Raw genomic sequence first — 15,773 nt, 5'->3', positions numbered from 1 at the left:
CTGTAAGCTATAGGAGGGGTGCCTTGGGAGGAGGGGTGCTATAAGAGGGAGCACCTGCATCTACTCTCTAGGCAGTCTTTCTAACTACGAGGCCCTTTCAATGGTAGCCCAGCAGAAGCTGATAGAGCCTGCAGCTGAATATAGCTCCTTGATTTTATCCTTGAAAAGAATCTAAAGAACAATTACTTTATTCAACAGTGTCTTGTATCTGAGTTTTTATTTTCCACTGTGGAAGCTTTTGTTTGGCTTTCCAAAGCAAAAGCTGGCATGAACAATAGACCACCTTTGTTATCCCTCAGAGCATAAGAATTTAAAATCACTTGGTGTTGACTGGCCTGATTTCACACAATGAGATCCAGCTGTTGTGTATTTGGATTACAATTCATTCTTAGGCATGGAGCAGCTATTTAGGTGGTTGTACTCGGAAGCAGATCTGTCGCCAATCAAATTTCTCCTAAAAGGTTTAATGCTTGTAGTAAATAGGAGGAGCATCAGCAACAGCACAGAGTGCAGCAAACAGATCTAATGCAAAGACAGAACAGAACAGAAGAGAGGAGAAAACTTTTGGAAGGGTGAAGAAAGAATTACAGTTACTATAGGGGAAAATGCTTCTTAAAGGAAAAAAGATATAAACCAATGATCATACAGTTCATCATTATTCAAGCAACATGTCACGGCCAACGAACAGAAGACAAGATAATCACAAAATAGTAAGGCTTATTTAAATATATAAATATTACTGCACATGGAGTTATAGCTAACTATTGTTTTATTGAAGTGTATTGTTTTGTACAATCATGATGGTAGACTAGCTAGAAAGTAGAGCAGTGAACCAAATTTTAGTAAGTCTATGTACTGAGGGATGAATCTGTCCATTTTAGAATGGCTGCACTGAAGACATTTATGGCTTCAATGAAAATATTAACCCTCTTGTGAGCACCCAATGCTGTGACTTAAAAGAGAGTGTCTTTTTGTTTTAATTTCTTACAAAATCAGATCTTGGTATTAAAAGTACTTGTGAAACAATTGACATTAACATTTGCTATAGAAACATTCTAATTTCTCCTGCCTGTGACTGTGATATGAAATGTTTTTCAGCCAGCCCTAGTCCGGAACATGATTAATCCCGATGGCAGAACTCTGCCCTCATTTTGGGGAGAGCAGAGCAGTATCAGTCATGCACTTAGCATGAGCCATTCTGCAATTGCAGGGACAGATGGTTTATGCAGAGCTGCAGCATCTGAGTTGCCCAGCTGGAGAACTAAATATGCTTCCTTGCTGGTGGACCACACCCTCTTGGAGCTGTGTGGTGCTTGGCCAGCACCGAGGCCAGTCCTCTTTCCTAGTGCTTGGGAGAGATCTTACACTCTTGCTTGCATGAGAGGGATAGGAGATAGTGCACCTGCACTTCACAGGGTAGGAGCTGGTCCTTAAGGCCAAAATCCGCTCCCAATGAAAAAAGCTAAAGGGAGCATAGATGAAGGACCTGATTCAGCAATGAGCTCCCCATAGGCTGCAGACATCCACTCACACTGAACTCTTTGCAATCAGCATTTAGACTCCAAGTAGACGTGATTAAATTAACACTGCTGTGTTTTAATACTGCAGTTTACTTTTTCCCTGACACGTAAGCCCATTGACAGACAGTGTGGTCCAGTGACTAGGGCACTGACTTAAGAGTCAGAAGAGTTGGGTTCTGCAACTAATCTGCTGTGTAACCTTGCTCAAGTTGCTTCTGTTTCCCCTTTTGGCTGTTGTCTTATTTACAAGCTCTTTGAAGAAGTGACTGTCTCTTAATATGTGTTCATACAGAGCCTAGCACAATGGGGCCAGAGCTCAGGTGGGGCTGTTAGACACTGCCATATATAAATAAAATGATACTCATTCCCATTGAAGCGAAGAGGAATAATCAGGCTATATGGCAAGAAGGGCTTGATCCTGTTTGATTGACTTACGTGGGAACAAAATTGAGTTCTGTATTTTTATGGGTCAAATACTGTCCCCAGTGTCCAGTCCAAGGATAGTAAAAGGAGTATAGGTTGGGGCGAGCAATAGACGTTCCAGGAGTAGGAAAGCAGAAACCTTTCCTCCAGGATGGAGTGCAGCCCAAGGAGGCCAGTCTAGTGCCTGTGACAGGAGGATCCATGTAGATCCATTGGCCTTTCCCCCTGTCCTGTCCCAAACGCTGCCAAATGCTGGGGTACACTCTCAGGATCTGCTCCTTGCCTGAGGCTGCTAGAATCCAGCCCATGCACCAAGTCTATTGTTGTTAGGCACCACAAATATTTGTCTGTCTCCAAACCCTTGACAAAGTCTGTCTTAAAAGAGCTCGAGCCAGGGTCAACTGTTTTCTTTAAAGGAATGAACTAACCAGCAATAAAAATGTGACACAGACCTGAGGAACCTAAATAGCAGAGTAGGACAAAAAGAGACTATTTCACCTTGGCTCCAAGTACTAGCTGAGATTTTTTTAATTACTATTATTCAGATAATTTGTATTGTGGTAGCAACTAAGAACCCTAGTCCAGGACCCTATTGTGCAAAGTGCTGAGGCTTATTCCTGCCAATGTGATTTACATTTCTGTTTAAAGTTTAAACTGCATTTACATTTCAGTCAATCACATTTTGCTTCTTTATTTTAACTTTCCATCAGCAGCCACATAAAGAATTGTGTGAACCCTTGTCATTTTTCTTTACTTCTTTTTATCTTGTAGGACTGGCATTTACCAAGCATCTCATCCTCTGCATCAGCACATCACATGGTATGCAGCAAATCTAGATTACTGTGTTTCCTACCATTCTTTTAGATTTTTCATAAATTCACGTGATGTGCAAGGTGTTTCAAATATAAACAAATATCATTTTCATTAAAAAAAATCATCAGAACTTTTCCTCCAGGACAGAATTGTTCTGCTTTTTCTAAAGTCCCCACAAAACATTACATTTGATATATTTCACAAAGTCCTTAACTAATGAAGGAACAATCCAGCAGGTGGAATTTCATTCTTGCCAGAAAGTGCTCGATTGTGCTCCTGTTTTACTCAGCTGAGCAGGGTTGAGTAAGACCTCAACTGAATAAGAAAGACCTACTCCAATTCGGGGTCTGGATGAGGTCTGGTGCACTCATCCCTGCTCTCTTGATACTCTCCTCTATGAGCAAGTGGCTGGGAAGATCTCAGCTCCACACTGCCCCTATTCACTGGCTAGAGCAGAGAGCCAGTCAGAAGGGGGAAAAATAAATTGCACCCTCTTCCCCCAACCCAGAGCAAAGGAGGAAATGTGTCCCAAAGGGGCATCTCTGAGACACTAGGTCTTCTAGGGCTACTCACAGGTTGGTGCCATTTACTCACCAACCTGTACTCAGGACTGTGCCTAAGAGCACAATGTAAGTCCTTGCCTACACACACAAGTTGTACCATTTTAACTGCACTAGTATAGTAAAAATGGGGGCAGCCCCTTAGAGTGGACACAGTTATATCAGAATTAACGTGCTTATATCAGAATAGTTATTCCCATACTGGTAAGGGAATAAGTTGTACTGGTAAAGGCAGCTTTATTCTGATATAACTGCATCCACACTAAGAGTATAACTATTTTGTTTAAAAAAAAAAGAAAAAGCACACCCCTAACCAAATTTGTTTTACTGGTACAACTTTCAAATGTAGACTGGGCCTAACCCTTTAATTTTCTCTTGTAATATGTACACTTAGATGTACAAGGTGGTAGGAGCCTTTGTACTTGACTTTACATGGCCGTATTGTTCGGGTATGTGTCTGAGCAATCCTGCTTTCTTCCTAAGAGCCCAGGTATGGTATGAATAGGGAAGTCTCTCAGCCATGGAAGGCCCCTGGTTCCTTGGTGTAAACCAGCAAGCACAGAACCCAAGCTTTGTAGAATTCTGAACATTCTATAGTGAACTTCCATGGAAACTGGGTGTTGGTGTCTCTGAATTTGTCTACTCTGGAAAAGTGGTCAAGGTTAGCTCGCATGTTGTAACTAACCTCAGCCTTTTCCCTAGTGCAGATGCAGGCTGACTCCTTCTACCTCAGTTTAGTAGGTCAAGGTCCATTTTTCCAAATATACGTAAATCCTCTGGGAATAACCAGATTCCCTTGAATATACCATCTCTTCCTGGCCAGTTCAGACATTTGCCTTCCTACCTTGTTGATTTGACATAAGGATTTTAGAAGCGGGTAGTATTAGCAGCAGGACAGACTTCTGGCTTAAAAGTGGAAAGTATTAGATATATGTGTGTGACAGAAACAGTGTAAGGATAAAACTCTTCAGTTCAGGAATCTGGAGGTGCAATAACACTAAGAATGGAATAAAAGCTACTGACCAAAAGAATTAAAAATATTAGCCTCTTATTAGATATCTGAAAGAGAAGGGGAGGACTCTGGGGCTGATTCTCATCTGCTTCTCCTTGTCATTTACACCTGTGTAGAACAAGTGCAAAGTGGGTGTAAAATGCTACTATTATTCAGCTTTGAACACTTTCTGCATCCATTTTGCATTCACTGTGCACAGATGTAAATGACAAGACTCAGAACCATTGTGCCTTTTTATTGCAATTGAATTTCACCATCCCAGTTGCTTTTACTCATGTAAAAGACCTAATAATGCATTGCTTCAATAATCCCGAATGCCATTAGACTTGGATTTACTTTTTTGCATTATAACCCTTCTTCCTTCCAAAAATCAAACTGATGCTATAGTCATAAAAAAGAATGAGATTAGAAACACCACAGTCTTGCAAATGGTATTCCAGGCATGCATAAGGGGGGTCTGCACAGATCCCTTGGCAATACAGGGGCCTAAGCGAGGTGTGATAATAAAGTAAGGTATACTGAACCCACACCCTGGATATCACTGGCTGTGTGTCCATAGACAGAAGGTTCCTATAAAGATAAATGTTGGGCTTTTTTTTTTCCAAGATACCGTATGAAGTTAGGAGGAGCAGTAAGAGTTTGATTCTAGTTTGTTTTATTCTCAAACCATATCCATGCTTGTTTTTCCCTTTCTTTGACAGAGCAGAGAACTCTTTGTGCTCACCTATGGGGCTTTGGTAGCCCAGCTGTGTAAGGACTATGAAAAGGATGAAGATGTGAACAAGTATCTAGACAGAATGTAAGTAACAAGTTTATTCTGCATTACACATCCAGCTTAGCATTAGTGATGTCCACCTACCTGTATATTTTCCTCCACCCTCTTATTGTCTATTTGCTGAATAAAAGAACTGTGTTTGGGACCATGCAAAGCACAAATGAAGATAGAGTCCTTGACACAAAGGCACTTACAATAAACTTTATCACAAGATGGTTCAAGAGAAGAGCCCCCGTGTTCTGTGCAGGCTCCTAGAACCCATCAGACCCCCTTTGATGATTGTTTGTTTTCCATGGACATACTAGCAGATAAGTTGAATGGCAGGAATGTTCACCATGGCAATGAATTTTAAACAAATAAGCTCTTTTGAGGCAGGGATGGTCTTTTTGTTCTGTGTTTGTACAACACCTAGCACGATGGGGTTCTGGTCCATGACTGGGGCTCCTAGGGATTACTATAATAGAAAACAATACATAATAATATTATGGAAATTTGCCAGAAGCAATTTTTGAATTAATTATCAACAAAACCTGATTCTAAGAGTTAAGCTCATCCATTCGGAAAACAGAAACATACCGTGTGACCTACACATTCAATCAAAACAACTAGAATTTTGAATATCAGACACACAATAAACTGCTTGCAAACAAGTTACGGGCCAATAGTTATTCACAACAATTATTCAAGACAGCACCCATTTGAGAAACCTGTGATCTACTCACAAACAGAAAAAAGAAACAAAACTCACTGAATCAATCACTTGATATTAATTCTTCACCCAGCCCCAATCAGTATCATGTATTTCAGCACACTCTAGGTAGGTTCTTTGCAGGTTCTGTGGTAGAAATAGGAAAAGGTTCATGCTGGGAGGTGTGGAGTCCTACTTTACTTCCTTCCTACTACATGAGCTTTTTTCCTACCAAATTGTGTTCTTTTCCATTTGATGAACAAACTCCTCCCTGGTTTAACACCATTGGTTTAACACCATTAACACAATTCTATAAATTTAGCCCTTAGTGTTTTTACTGAAGTTTTTGCCAACAGGGCTATTTTGGTTTACTTCTCTGCTTATGCAGCACCATCAGTGAAGATGAAAGCAGCACAGCTTTATAACGTAGCAGGTCCTATACACATAGATATAATTATACGGCTGTTGTGTTTCTGCTATATACAGGTTGTTAGACAACAACTTGTCACTTTAGTTTACAGTTTGTTTTATGGATCCAAAGGTTAAACTTAAAAATAACTTGAGCACTCTCTTGTATTGGTGATGTACATATTTTAATAAAGGCTAATGCAATATTTACTAGTGCAGCTAATGGTGATACTTAGCTAAATGTGCCAGCAATAAATAAATATTTCATGGCTTGCCGGTACATCACAAAGTGTTATTTTGAACCTTAGTCTTCCAGAAAGCTTTTTGTTATAACATGGCATTTGGTACGGTATAACTTTTAGGCTTCTTGTTATAGGGCCTGATCTGAAATCAATGGAAAACTTTCCATTGACTTCAGTGGGCTTTGAATAAGGCCCATAATGAACAGTGAAAGAGATTCAGAAACAATTAAGTTTAGATGGATATGGAAAAAAAATCAATAAAAGCATTTCTGAGCTTGGCCCAGGGCTTGCATTTACATTCATTAACTTTTCCTTCTACAAAGCCTCCTGTACAATATTTCCCATAATTTAGGAGTAGTTCAGAGACTCTCTGTATTTAATAGCCAGTGTTATCTTCAGAAGGCTTGCAGTGAATTTAAAAAAACTATTTTATTTGGAGAAGGATTTTACATCCTGTTTAGATTGTCCATCTAATTTCTCTGGAATTTCAGTTCTGTGTGAACAGTTTAATTGAATTTAAATTTGGTTAAACGCAAAATGCATTTTGCCTAACTACAACTAATTTTGTGCAGAAGTTGCATAACAGACACTGTAGCTATTCTTTTATGGTGATGGGAGATCAAGAGGAAGGAGCATATTACTAGGAAAAAAGAGAAAGTAGAGAAGGAATTTCAGAGGAGGAGGAGAAGAAAAGGGAGGATAAAGCAGAGAATGAGGAGAAGGTATATAATAGAAGAGGGGCAACAGAGGAGGAACAACAGAAGAAGAGATGCAGGAATGGGAGGACCTACTCTTCTCTTGTGTGAGCCATTTCAGAGAGGTTGCAGGGGACAAGACCTCTGCAACCTGCAATTTCTGTGGCAGGCAGATAAGCCAAGATGCCCAAGACAAATTGGGCTCTGGCCCGACCTGTTGGGCAACCCAAGTTATGTGACCTGATGGATAAGTACCATTTTTTATCAACGAGAGACTACTGAAGTACCCTTAATAAATACATTAATATCACAGCCATGTCAGGACTCAGGGAATTTCAAGTCTAAGGGGCAGGCTACCATAGAGAGTCAGATAAATGTTCCCTTTGTTTTTGTAATACATAAATTATAGTTTATTGCAGAAGCTCACACAAAACACAACTCTCTGAAAACCTCAGGTAAAATGGCTTCTGCCAAGCTGCCTAACCAGGTAGGCTGGGCTCAGCCAGTCATGGAACTAAGAGACATACCATGCAGTGCTAATGTACCATGGCAATGAACGTGGTAAAAAAAACCTAAATAGAACAAAACAGAATGTGACTCCACTTGTGATCAAGTTCAACTACCCAGGCCAAAACACAGAAATGAACTGCTTTAAAACACTGCAACATTTTCACTGGGAAGGCCAGTTAACTGGGAACATTTTATTTACTGGTTTCTGCAATTATTCTGTAATTATTTGTTGCTAACTAATCTATTGTTTCACACATGCTTCAATGAATCTAAAATTGGCAAATTTCACTCCAAGCAAATGTCATGAAAAGCATAAGTCAGTCCCTCAGACTATGCATGGGTGTGCCAAACCACCACACTTAGGGCAATGACGCTACTACTAAGTTACCTCTAAGCTGCGTGGCCACACGGCCGTCCAGCAGTCTAGCAAGTGCTGTACACTTCAGGTGCTCCCCCCCACTGCCATGCTGCTCCTGCTCTCTGCCTTTGAGCCCCAGGCCAGCTGCTCCTGGGAGCCTCCTGTTTGCTGTTCAGGGTGGGGAGGGGGTGCTGATGTCAGGGTGCCCCCTTCCCACACCCACCCGTCCCTCTACCCCATCTCCACAGAACAGGGTGGGAGGACAGGACAGAGTTCAGGAGTGGGATGGAGGGAGCTTGCTGGCAGCTGCTGCGGTGTCTGAACAAGCAGGCTTCAGACTGAGTGCTGATATACTTAAAAAGGCAGCGTAGTTAAAGGGGCAATGCATTTCTCGCTCTCTCTCTCTTCTCTCATGCACACACACACACTGTGTGTCTCTGGCTCACACACACTGTCTGTCTGTCTGTCTCTCTCTCACACACATACTGTGTGTCTCTGGCTCACACACACACACACACACACACACACACACACACTGTATGTCTGTCTGTTTCTCTCTCTCTCTCTCTCTCACAGTGTGTCTCTGTCTCCCCTGCCCCACAGTCTTTCACATTCATCTCCCATCACATATTTGTATTATTGTTGTTGTTACTTTTTTCAAAGTCTGTTATTTTAGTTTTTGGAGTGGTCTATGCATTTCATAATTTTTACTTTTCTCTTACACTAAAATTTTATTCTTTGAGTAGTGCAATCTAAAATGCCTAACTTGTCCTGGCTGGAGTAATTAACCCTATGGTAACTTTTTAAAAAAAAAATATTATATCTAGGGTTTTTTGTTTCTATTGGTGATGCACATTCACACATTACCTTGATATGGTTCACATAACAAAATTAGTTCTGCACATGGATGGAAAAAATTAGAGATAACATTGGTCTATTAGAGTCATCACATTCCCAACTGGTCAATCTGTATGCTCAGTGTGTAATGACCTTCTCAGAGGAACCTCTTTAGAGATCTGACGTCAGAGAATGACATGGGGAAAGATGGCACTAACCGTGGTTAGGTTTTAGTAATGACAAGATAGTAGGACCTGATTCTCATTTACATTAAGGCCACTTTATACCACTCTAGTCATACAAAGAGGCCCTAAAATGGGCATAAATTATATCTGGGCAAATGTTAAGACCCCTTTACATGACATGAGGTACAGGCCTACTTTACACTGCCAGCGTGATGTATATGAATCAGGCCCAGTAAAATCTCCACGTCTCAGAATACAACCTCATCCAGGGGCCACAGCATTTTTCAGATGCAGTTCATGCAGCTGCTTTGCACAGAGAGAGAGTGAGACTAGAGAGAGGCATGAGGGGAGGAGATAAAAGTTACATGCAAAGCTGAACAATTTTCTTTTCTTTGCCTCAGGGGGTATGACATTGGTATAAGGCTGGTTGAAGACTTTTTGGCTCGCTCTGCTGTGAGGAAGTGCCGTAGCTATTCTGAAACTGTAGACGTGATTGCACAGGTAAATAAGATTAAAGTAGCTACACTCTGGTATCATTTGATGGCCTCATCTCCTACCAATTCATTCCAAAGCAGAGTTAGTCCATCTACCAGTATGCTTAACGCTGTGGTCTGAAATGAAAGTGCTACAAAGTAGAACAGGACAGTATGGTGTTCTTCATATTAACAAGTATCAGAGAGGTAGCCGTGTTAGTCTGGTTCTGTAAAAGCAGCAAAGAATCCTGTGGCACCTTATAGACTAACAGACGTTTTGCAGCATGAGCTTTCGTGGGTGAATGCCCACTTCGTCAGATGCATCCGAAAGCTCATGCTGCAAAACGTCTGTTAGTCTATAAGGTGCCACAGGATTCTTTGCTGCTTTCATATTAACACAAGCTCTCCTGGTGTTAATCAAATCAGTTCCCTTATTTAGAACTCTTTTACATCCAGCTAACAGAACACAAACTTAATTCTGCTCAGAGCGGCAGCAGTAGCAGCAGTTCTGGGTCCTGGCTTGATGAGCTCTCAGTGTGCTGTGATACTGTGTGAACTGTCAGCCTTTGAGCTCTCCCACTACATTCAAAATACTAGCAGTAGGTCCACGCAGATAGGGCAATGGAGTTCTAACCAAGAGCTTGATACAGCGAAACACTTAATCATGTGTTTAACTTTCAGGAGCAACCTTCCCATAGCTCCATTATGCAGCACTGGCTTTTACCTATATTTCAATGACTCAGTGGGGCTAAGTCTCTTGAGGAGACATTGGCTTCCGCTTACATAGCATCACTGATGTTTTATTTCAACCCAGAAAAGCTTGAAAACAGGAAATTCAATATAGCAGGTCCATATTCAATCACTAACCTTTTAGTTGGATCCTAAAATTAAAAACACACGGTACTAAGTTTCCACAAAGGAGTCATCATAACCAAGTACTGGTTCAAATAGGTACGAATTCAAATATCTACACAGAGGGATGTTAACCATATGAGATTATCTGAGTAAGGCAAGCAGGACTTGACACCATGAATACATTGTCTTTTATACTCCCACACTGAATGCAGTTGTTTTATTAGAATATAAAGTTACAGTTAACAGCTTTTAAAAATATATTCAACAACAAGCACAGAGACATCTGTCAAAGGTCATACTCTAACACTCAGGTTTGCACTAATTGCTGAGTATGTTAAACAATTATTTATGCAGGAGACACTCAATGTACATTAGTAATTACAAATATACTGTACTTATTGTTACTAATGCATTGGTATGCAGTCAACATGCATATAGAGAACGTCCCTGTCTCCTTCCAAATATTTTAGCCAGATATCACATCTCTTCTTTGTATCTGAATGAACAGTGTGTATATTGCCTTGTGCTAAGTGCATTTCAAAAGAATCAGGTGATAAAGATATTTTATGATTCCTGTTCCTTTTTGAGGGATGCGTTTGACGTGTTCAGCTGTATTTCTACTCTTGGAGGCAACAGAAAGACACAAATTGAGACATCTTATTTTCCGTGCATCTAAGGTACGAATCACTACATTGTTGGAGCACCTGGCAATCTTTAATATATTTATCCTCATAACACTCCTGTGAGGCAGGGGAAAGCTATTATCCCCATTTTACAGATTGGGAACTGAGACTCAGAGAGGCTTACCCAATGTCACACAGAAGGTCTTTGACATAGTAGGGGATGGAGCCCCAGTCTCCTGCACCCTGGCTGGTGCCCCGAGCCCTTGGACCACCCTTCCTCCCCATTAACTGTTGGCCTAAAAACATCCAGCATATTATGAACAAAGCAAAGCAGCCCAGGCAGACCTGCGACTCAGTCAGATTATGTGAAAAGTCATTTTAAGTGGTCTCGATTTTAGTGAGAACACTTTGTAAAGAACAATATAAAGGGAGAGCTTAGCTCCTTCAGTCTATCTTGCCACAAACAGAACTTTGCGGTAAAAGGTTATTGAAACCAAAAACCACACCACATCAGGTTGCTTCCAGTCCCAAGAGACTAGTCTCTTACCCCAGATCAATTGGTACTCCAGATCTTACACCAAAAACAACACTTGCAGTCAGTTCTATAGTAAACTAACTAAAGGTTTATTAGCTGAGAAAAAGGAATGAGCATTACTGAGAGGTTAAAGCAGATAAAATATAATAACGAATAAGTCACAGTTTGTAGTTCCAAATGGTGGCGGTGATGCAATAACTGCCAGTTTGCCAAAAGCCCTTCAGGGCAACCCAGAATATCTCAGGGGATCTCCATCTTCTCATTCACTTATTCTGCTTTGTTAGAAACCAAACAGTCCAGTGATAGAGGATCTCTCCTTGAATCAGTACTTACAGCATCTTTTCACAGACAACAGTCTGATACCTATGTTTACTCCAGGGGTGAAAGTAAAACAGAGCTCTTACCGGTATGGGGCTGCTCTGCCCTCCCGCCTGGAAGGGGCAGGGCCTTGGGCAGAAGGGGTGGGGCTGGGAGGGTGAGCGTCCCCCAGCCAGTCCATTTGCGCTCCCTGGCCCACGCCGCCCGGGGCTCCAGTGGCGATTTAAAGGGCCCAGGGCTCTGGCCGGCACTGCTGCTACCCCGGGCCCTTTTAAATCATGGCCCCAGGGCAGCTACTTCTTTTGACCCCCTCCCCCACCCTGACCGGGTCATTGCTGCCCCTTATGTGCCCCCTCATCAGTGGCCCTGCTGGTAGCAGGGCCACCAATGGCAGTGGGGCGCAAAAGGGACAGTGCTTTAAGTGGAGTCCTTAAAGTGCTGTCGCGGCAGCACTTTAAAGTCAGCGGTATGGGCAGTACGGGCAGCTACCTTTTACCAGTATGCCATACCAGCCCATACCGCCTTACTTTCACCCCTGGTTTACTCACACAATGGCCAATTGCTTTGAATTTAGCACTCTTCTTCCTTGCATTCAATGAGCTATTTAGTTACAGGGATATACACAATGTAAATGCCTGCCATTACATTATAATAGGAATAGGTAAGTGAAAACAATATATGTAACACTCCATTAGTTTTCATGAAGTTCTAACACCTGAATATACTCTCCCATTAACACACACTCTGATCTAGGGTAATTTAATTACCAGGCATGCATAATGTAAATGTGTTGTAATAGTAAACAACAAGATATAGATAGGTGATAACAATATGATCAATATCTCCTTTGATCTCTATTAACACACAAGTGAATTGGCCTATAGTGCTGGTCTGAGCTGGTCTGTCAGTGTCATAGCATCTCATAATTTTTGGAAAAGAACAGGGTCTGATTAATGGTGTTTACCAGCTTGCAAAGAAAGGGACACTGTCCCTACTCCCCAGAAGCCCTCCTTATTGAATAATGTATCCAGTTCAGGTGCTTTCCCCCTCCATGGTATGGAATTCTATTTTAAGAGGTAGGGAGTTCAGGGTCATTGGAGAAGGACCCTCTGACACTGCCATGGGGATTGGAGAGGGCTAGGGAAAAGCTGGGAGGCAGTCCAGAGGCACAGGCCCTTTGTGCACATGGTTTATGTCTCCAAAGGCAAACGTCATCTCTGGGTACGTCTACACTACAAGACTATTTCGAATCTACTTAATTCGAATTTGTGGAATCGACCTTATGAAGTCGAATTTGTGTATCCACTAAATACACTAATTCGACTGTCTGAGTCCACAGTAACGGGGCCAGCGTCGACTTTGGAAGCGGTGCACTGTGGGAAGCTATCCCACAGTTCCCGCACTCCCCGCTGCCCATTGGAATGCTGGGTAGAGCCCCCAATGCCTGCTGGGGGAAAAAATGTGTCGAGGGTGTTTTTGGGTAACTGTCATCATTGAACCGTCAATCACGCCCTCCCTTCCTCCCTCCCTGAAAGCGCCTGCGGGCAATCTGTTCGTGCACTTTTCTGCTCAGTGACAGCGCGGGCGCCACAGCACTTTGAGCACGGATCCCGCTGCAGTTATGGCCGTTGTCAACTCCTCGCACCTTATCGTCCACCTCTTCCACAGTCAGCTGCTGAGAAATAGGGCTACTTTTCAATGGTGATGCGAGCACTGGTGGACCATGGGGGACGTTTTACCAACATCAACGTCGGGTGGCCAGGCAAAGTTCATGACGTGCTTGTTTTCAGGAACTCTGGTCTGTTTAGACGCCTGCAGGAAGGTAGTTTCTTCCCGGACCACAAAATAAGTCTTGGTGATGTTCAGATGCCTATAGTGATCGTCGGGGACCCAGCCTACCCGCTAATGCCCTGGCTTGTGAAGCTCTGTGCAGGCGCCTTGCACAGCGACAAGGAACTCTTCAAGTACCAGCGAGCAGTGAGCAGCGTGACCTGTGACTGTTCAGTTTCTTTACAGAGAAGCTGAACCTGCCCCTGTTTCTTTACCAAGTGACTGTTGACTAGCATCTGCAGTTACATACCCCGCCCACCCCGCTTCCCCAACTTCCAACACACGTTTAAAAATAAAATACATGTTCCACTGTAACTTTACAAAGGTTTCTTTATTGATGACTTTGCGTTACAGGGTTGAAACTGGGACACGGACTGTGCTGGGTAGGGTGTGCGGTGATGTAAAGACCGCCTGTAAACTCGAGGAATGACAGGCTCCTGCTCCCAGAGCGGTCTGCAGTGCCGGACTGGATGTTTCAACAGAGCCTGCCATCCCTCCTTTTTGGGACTCTGTGTGCGTGGGCTATGTGGCCTTTTGGTGGGGGAGGACGGATACAGATTCCTCTGCTGCGTGGCTCTGTGGTCCAGGACAGGGACCGTTGCATGAGATCTGTAACCCCCCTCCCCCGCTACAAAGTCACGTACCCCCCTACCCACACAGAACCTGCAAACCACCTCCCATACCGATCAGGGTGCGTACTGACTGCAGTGTGTGTGTGACCTGCTGCTGATCCTGCCCCCATGTCTGTACCCTGGTAAAGGTGATTGCCCTGTCAAATTACCAACCCCCTTCCCCCCCTTCAAACACAGTCTCCTCTAAAAGAACATGACGGAAAAAGTAATTAACAGAAAAGTATTTTTTATTATCAACTAGACAGTTAGGGGATGAAACTGGGATGGGGGCTTGGGTGAGGCAGGAAGGAAAGGACTTCTCAAAATTTAGGCTATGAGAGCTTTTCGGTACTTGAGCACTCTGCTGGGGTGCAGTGACAGTTTACACGGCCTCTGGCGCCCCTCCTTCTGGTTATTTTGGGTGAGGGGTGTATGGGACTTTGTGGCGGGGGAGGGCGGTTGCAGATACACTGCAGGGGGGCTCTGTCCTCCTGCCTGAGGTCCTGCAGAACATGCACAAGGCGCAGGAGCATGTCCGTTTGCTCCCTCATTAGTCCAAGCAGCGTTTGAGTCGACTGCTTGTCTTCCTCACGCCACCTCTCCTCCCATTCGCTGTGTGAGCGCTGGTACAGAGAGAGGGTCTCCCTCCACTGGCTCTGCTGGTCCGCCTCGTCTCGGGAGCACCCCATAACTTCAGCGAACATCTCGTCCCCTGTCTTTTTCTTTCGCCGCCTAATCTTTGCCAGCCTCTGTGAGGGGGATGCTGTGGCAGGTCTGGAGACAGTCGAAGCTGTGTGATGGGAAAAAGGGAGTGAATTCCTTGCAAAGATAAATTTTGGCGAACAATGAACACAGTCTAGTCTGTCTCTATGAATTCTGGGTTGAGATCCCAGTGCCTGATGGGGCAAACACCATTTTCACGGGTGGTTCTGGGTAAATGTCGTCAGTCATCCCTTCCTCCGGGAAAGCTACAGCAGACAATCATTTCAAGCCCGTTTTCCCTGGATTGCCCTGGCAGACGCCACAGCGTGGAAACCATGGAGCCTATTTTGCCTTTTGTGCCTGTCACCGTATGTGTACTAGATGCCGCTGACAGAGGCGGTCCAGCAGCGCTACACAGCAGCATGCTTTTGGTTTTGCATGATAGCAGAGATGGTTACCAGCCATACTGTACCATCTACCATACCATAAATTGGTAATAAGATGGGCATGGTTACCAGTCCTTTTGCACTGCACCATTTGCTGCTGTCATAAGTGCCCCTGGGTGCTCTTAGCCAGGGGCGCAAAAGCCAACATTGGGAATGACTCCCTGAGTCAATCCCTCCTTTTTGGTATGTAAAAATAGAATCAGTCCTGCCTAGAATATGGGCAAGTGTACTAGAGAACCACTGTATCAGAGAACCAGAGAGCACAGCTGCTCTGTGTCAGGTCCTGCATAGATTATGAGCTGAATGCTATTCACAGGGGGTGCTCCTGCAACAACCCCACCTGTTCATTCCATT

The 15,773-nt window shown here is 43.4% G+C and overlaps 1 protein-coding gene across 2 annotated transcripts in view; it reads left to right on the top strand.

Moving 5' to 3' along the window:
- The first annotated feature begins 369 nt into the window (after window positions 1–369).
- The window catches only part of TRAPPC3L (trafficking protein particle complex subunit 3L), a 42,183-nt gene continuing 26,779 nt past the window's right edge, over window positions 370–15,773 (top strand). The window contains exons 1-4 of one of the 2 annotated variants that reach the window (XM_045010990.1): window positions 370–710; window positions 2,715–2,762; window positions 5,030–5,127; window positions 9,428–9,527. In XM_045010990.1, coding sequence (XP_044866925.1) covers window positions 669–710; window positions 2,715–2,762; window positions 5,030–5,127; window positions 9,428–9,527 — 288 coding nt within the window. In that variant the 5' untranslated portion in view covers window positions 370–668. Of the gene's footprint in view, window positions 711–2,714; window positions 2,763–3,936; window positions 3,978–5,029; window positions 5,128–9,427; window positions 9,528–15,773 lie in introns of those variants that run through there. The other variant, XM_045010991.1, reaches the window with a different exon arrangement.

Source organism: Mauremys mutica, chromosome 3 (genome assembly GCF_020497125.1).
Source record: "Mauremys mutica isolate MM-2020 ecotype Southern chromosome 3, ASM2049712v1, whole genome shotgun sequence".
NCBI classification, from domain to species: Eukaryota; Metazoa; Chordata; order Testudines; family Geoemydidae; genus Mauremys; species Mauremys mutica.
This window is presented reverse-complemented; position numbering and strand designations above follow the sequence as displayed.